Source organism: Nestor notabilis, unplaced genomic scaffold (genome assembly GCF_000696875.1).
Source record: "Nestor notabilis isolate BGI_N333 unplaced genomic scaffold, ASM69687v1 scaffold14176, whole genome shotgun sequence".
NCBI lineage: Eukaryota > Metazoa > Chordata > Aves > Psittaciformes > Psittacidae > Nestor > Nestor notabilis.
In genome coordinates this window covers 87251-93198 of record NW_009931567.1, presented here as the reverse complement: position 1 = coordinate 93198, position 5948 = coordinate 87251, and the positions used below count along the sequence as shown (strand labels likewise).

Sequence of the window (5948 nt, the reverse complement as noted above, 5' to 3'; positions counted from 1 at the left end):
GTATATATATTTAGTTGCAACAGTGCTTCTCCGAAAAAAGGTCCATCTATAAATATAATTTTATTTATTTTTATTTTTTAGGTTTTAGTTCTTTTAAGTTAAAATTCTCCATCTCTCTAGGTATTATTTTTTGAATGGTGTTAACCTGCTGAAGTTTTGCCAGAATGGTGCCTGGCTGCGTCTGGGTTCGGTGAACTCGAAGACCTGGGACTGGGATATGCCATCTGTCACCATGTATTGTCCCTGATTTAATGGATCCTGGGGTGGTGGGTAGGCTGGAGGAACCGACTTGGAGTAGCTCACACCTGCATCGATGATTGGGGGGAAAAAGAAACAGATCAGTCAAAGTGCAATTGGGTCAATAGTCTTTCTTCGTCATGCTATCGCTTCTTATCACTTAATTACCGGGTCCCAAACACCAGGGAGAGAGACGTGCTAGAGACGGCAAACCTCCAGAGGAACGCAGCGGCTGCCTCGAGCTCGGCTCGCAGCTACCTACACTACACCGTGAGTTGAAGGATTGGAAAAGGTCCATTACTTTTGTATTTCTGCCCTCATGGAAAAGTCCTGTGTGACCTAAGGAGGCCCGGACCTGGCCAGGCCACGTGCAGCACCAGCCTGGTGAGGCAGAGGCAGACAGCCGCGTCCTTCGCCCCGCTCACAGCTGACACCGTTTTGAGCGTGGTTTTACCCTCCCGCCCCACTGCGCTTCCAGAGTGGTTCTGCCCCGACCTGCCCCAGTGACCAGCCCTGAGCAGTGACCCTGAGGAGCACCCGGCACCGGTTCCTGCTCCAGGACAAAGCGGAGCTGCTTTGGAGGAAGCGCTGTGCTGCTGGGACCGCGCTACCCAGCACTACTCTGCCTGCACAAGGGGCAACTCGCTGTTCCCTGTAGGAGTTTGTAGGACTTTTCCATAGGGTTCGTTTTAAATTTACCAGTCTGGGTTCAGCCAAAACTGGCTGCAACACAGGAGGGGCTGATTCTGCTCAACCCAGACTGGCAAGGCTACACTTCCAGGTTCTAGATGCTCAATTCCCACGTCCGTGCGGCACAGCTTCTGCACAGGAATGGGGAAAGGGAGAGCTTCAGCAAGCTGGGACCTACACACCCTGCTGTAAAGGATGGTGTGGAAAGGGCAGCTCTGGGTGAATGGAAGTGAAGCAGAAGGGGTGCGCGTTACCACCAGTGTAGACTACAGGGAACAGCACTACAGCTACTTCTATATTCCCTTCCCGCAACACCACTGATGAGGGACAATCCCTCCTTCAGCCTCAGGGCAGCGTGATGGGCTGGAAGCACAACTCGAGAAGGGCAGGAAGGAGGGAGGAGCAGGGCTCTGGAGCGGTTGCTGCAAGCTCTGGCCATCTCTGGATCCCCTCTGCCGCACGCAGAACTGCTCTTCCTTCTGCGGGGCGGGCAGCCCCGGCGGCGTGGCGGGTGGAGGCTCCCAGGGCCATCGCCGGGCCATTGCCTCCCCCGGCTTTAGCCACCAGGCAGATCAGAGTCCTCGTCTGGAAAGCGGGATGGCTTCACCCACCTACCTCACACGAGGGTTGTGAAGCTAAATTAATTAATGATTGTAAAACACTTTGAGATCCTCGGCTGGGAAGGTGCTAGAGAAGGCAAAATACGGTGATTAGCACCCAGGTACCACAGCAACGTGTGTCAAAGAAATGCGACTCTTTGCATTCAGTTCACGGTCCCTGCCCACACACAGACACATGCTTCATGGGACCAGCCCGGCACGGGGAGGCTGCACACAGTCAGGTACTTACAGACAAGGGAAAAGCCTCACAAAGTGCACTCACGGAGCTCACCGGACAACTTCTATACCTTATTGCGTTGTAATTTGGATACAAAGCTGAGGCTTTAGTATGGGTTTAGGAGAGAGGATTAATTCACTTCCCCTTGCTATAGAATTTACCAGTTAAGGGTTGTTACATCCTCAAAAGGTTCAGGCCAAACTGAGATACATGTTGACTATGTCTAACTGATTTCTCCTTCACAGCAAATACCATCAAATCACGCAGCTCTGTCCACTGCAGGGAGCAACCAAGCTCTTCCCTTACACTGGATAAAACCAGCTCCATGATTCATACTTATCAACCTTTAACAAATTCATCACAATTAGTATTTCAAACTTACTTGAAAAGCACAACCTGGAGATGTTCTGTGTTTGTATCTATCTGCACGCTGAGTAGCATTACTCATCAACAAGCTTTCTACTCTGTCCTTCCCAAGCTCCTCTCTCCCACAGAAAGCCTGTAGAGCTGAGCCCTTGTGTCAAACCCGGACAGGGTCAGTTCTAGGATACCTGGCACAGCTCCTGTAGCATCCTTGTTGACAGGCCCCGACTGTCTACGTGGATTTACCACACTTTGTCACTTACACCAGTGACATCCTGTAAGTGCAGAGCATGGGCTTGAGCTCATCCTTCCCTTACCACTTCCATCCCTTCTACCACTGTCCTGTTCCAAGGAACCTTGCTGGAAGGCAGGTCAGCATGTGGGCAGAGTCTGCTCTGGGGGCAGACTCCAGACCTGAACCCGTGCAAGAGCACAGACATTCTCTTGGAGGCCACCAGCCTTCAGTGCCTTGGCCACTTTTCCCAGCAGAGACTGGAGAGGAACTTCAGGATCTATAGGAATTACTTCAAAGGCAGTAAGTCATTACTTAACCACACAGGAATACTAACCACAGAAGCACTGTGAACCTAAAGCTGCTGCTGAGGGACATAGAGCTATTGTTCCTACCTTTGGAGGACTGAACCCACACTGCTTTAACGACACGGCCCAAAGCCTTCTGCATCCTGTGGCTGCAGAGTAGAGTCAGTGCTGTGATGCACCAGTCAGCAATGCTGAGCTGGACTGAGCTCTTTACTGTCTCTAAACCAGTTAGTGGAAGGTGAACTGATGTATTTTAATGATGATACAGAAATGCTAATAAATCTCCTGGATCAGCAAACTGTTACACACTTGGAGGGCTGAGGAAGTAGAGGAAGGACAGTCTGGCTGAGGTCCACTGACACTGATGGAGTTACACTGCAAAGAACGCAATCCATAGTCTGTCTTCTCCAGAAGAGAACAAGGCAGACTTCCCTGGCCAGATCACCAGCAACCCCCTCCTGTTCTCTCCCAAAACAGCCTTTTTGGGCCAAGCTCCTGAAGAAGTCTGCTCCTGCCTGCAGCACCCCCATGCTACTTATCAAATGCCTCCCTGGCCTCAGCGCCCCAAACCACAGCTCCCAGTGGCGTGCGGTGACTGGGTGCGTGTGGGCATGCAGAGACACGTCTGTGCCCTGGCAAGTCAGGCTGAGAATTCCATAGAACACATCTTCCTGTGACACTGGGATACAGCACTTACCAATAGCCTCAGGTGTCCCAAGAATGGCTTTGGGGTGGGGACTGTACCCACGTTCTTGACAAGGAGAAACACAGGAATGGGTTGGGGGCAATTCACCTAATCCACACATCTTCAAATCCCCAGAACCAGCAATTCTGGGAAGCAGCATGGCAGGTATTTTGCTGTTCTGCTCTGGAGTCGTTTGCTCCCTCATCAGAACTCGCGGCCCTGGTGCACAATTGTCTCTCGAGGGATTAGTTTTAATATGCAAAGCCATAACTCCAGTGCAATTCCAGCAAAGCTCTTTTCCAGTGCTGCTGCGGGCTGCTTGGGGAACAGCAGTCAAAGTGCCAAGGGAAAGGATCGATAGAGAAGCAATGATTTCTAGGCACGGCTGCTGCTGCCTTCCCAAGGCCTCGGAAAGACCAGCCTTGGAGCTCCTTCTGCTGGCTCCTGCCTAACTCTGCACTGTCAGACCCTTCAGCAGGGTGGGGCTGTGGAAATGCTCAGAACAAGAAAACTCCAGGGTTGATGATCTGGCGAGACAAGCGGGAGATGCTGCGCTGTCAGGTGAATCACTGCTGCTTTTAGCGCTGGGCAGCGTCAGCGGGAACCTTCCGGATCTCTCAGCTCAGAGGAAAACCATCACCAAGATTTAAAACTGTCTCTTTTTTCCCTTCCAGGTCTTTTATCCGAGGTTACCACACGGCTCCATTAGGACTGGGAGCTTTGGGAGCACGCTATGAACACACAGGCGATCCACATGGGCATGTGCAGACAGACCCAGCCAGGACACAGCGGGACACCACGGCAGCACTGCACCTTTCCAGGGTCAGTACACAACACAGAGCACACTCACACTTCCCTATATATAACCACGTGAACTCACCTTGCAACCTGTTTACTCCACTCTCAACCTTTAAGATTTTAGCTTATACTTGATCAGGAGCTATTTCATAGGCTTCTCTCTCCCTTCTCTCCACTCTCTGGACACCCTGCTGTCATCAGCCACAGCTGAGTGGGAGACAAGGAGATCTCAACACCTACTTTCTCTGGAGGTGCTGGTGGGAAGGGAAGCAGCACCGTGCTCTGAGCCTCCGTCTGCCTCTGCGCCCAACAGCACCTGAAACAACTCACATCCTTCAGGAGCCATGCCCAGAAATCCCATAAAATCCCCCTTCCTCCGGAATATTCCCTGAATACACAACACAGGGTAGCTAGAACCATTCCTCAAGGACACTAATTGTTGTACAGTTACTCCTGCAATAGCAACAAGCTTCAGTTACAGAAATCAGCAACGGCTGAGTGGGTACAGCCCTTTGCCCTTCTTCAGCACATTTCAACAGAGGATCTCAAAGCACCTCACCACCAGTCACTGGGCTGCTGCTCAGTTTCCAGGTAGCAAACTGTGCTGTGTCTGATCTTACTTCTGCTCCCTGGCTGCAGAGCTTGTTTGTGCAGCACAAGGTGGGGTGGCAGCTGTGGACAGGAGACAGCTTGAGAAATGCAGCACAGGAAAACAACTAATCTTGTGTCCTGGCTCCTCCACAGCCAGGCACAGGATCCACAAACACTGAGGTAACTTGACCTTGCTGAGCCTATTTAATCAAGTCTGTTCCTGCAACCTGATGTCATTAGACTAGACATTGAGATAATGATCCCTCGTGTGATAAGCAAAAGCTAAGCGAGGCAAGATGAATAAATGATACCAGGGCTTTATCAGTCAAAGCCAGGTGAGAATTAATGTGTCCCATCTCCTCCAGCACTGTGCGCTGACAGCAAAGATCATGCCATGCTGGTTCCACTGACAAGGGATCAGTTCATCCATGGGATGCAGCCCCTCCTGGGTAGCCGCTCACCCAAAACACCTCCCCAGGCTGACAGCGCAGGAGGATCTGGACTGACACACTTGGCTCTTCCAACGAGGGCCAGTGGAAAACCCAAGAGACCCATTTCAAATCCTGCCAACAAACTCTCTCAGTGCCCCTTGCCCAGTCACTGGTACCATCCTTGGGGGTCTCCCAGCCCAGAACTTCATGATTTGCCCTAGCCTGCGTATCTGACCAGATCCAGATGATACTGCTGGCTCCAGCTGCGCTACTAATGCCTTGAGTGAGAAGCCACCTACCTGTGAGATACCACCAGTGACACTAATGCCTGTGGGCCCAAAGCCTTCACCTGCAATCTCTGTATCAAAGGGAAATGACCCATATTATCTGAACATGCGAGTGTCCCTGTTTAAAGTGGTTAGTCCCTGTGTTGCTCAGTCTCTTTTGATCCCCACAAGACTATGCCTACATGTGGGAATGTGATGGGGAAACTGTCAGGGCCACATCAATCTTGTTAGCAAGGAAGATGTAATAAATAGGCTTCAGCACTTAGGAGAACCACAGGAGGCACCTACACACTCCATTACCTGCTAAGACCTGTCCTGACCAGCTGGCTGGAGCCAGCACGAGTACACTAACACTCATCTCATTGGGCTCCGCAGCCTTGCTGGGGCAGAGCTTGCAGTGCAGAGCATGAGAAGTCAGAGAAAAGCTGCTGGGTGTTTGGGTCAGGGCTTTATGACAGCTCACTGTGAGCTCAAGTGATCAGAAAGGCA

At 51.4% G+C, this 5948-nt stretch overlaps 1 protein-coding gene across 1 annotated transcript in view; it reads right to left on the bottom strand.

Moving 5' to 3' along the window:
* Positions 1-53: 53 nt before the first annotated feature.
* Positions 54-5948, bottom strand: part of ARHGEF9 (Cdc42 guanine nucleotide exchange factor (GEF) 9) — a 51320-nt gene continuing 45425 nt past the window's right edge. Inside the window, exon 9 of the mRNA XM_010015979.1 lies at positions 54-305. Coding sequence (XP_010014281.1) covers positions 124-305 — 182 coding nt within the window. The 3' untranslated portion in view covers positions 54-123. The remainder of the gene's footprint in view (positions 306-5948) is intronic.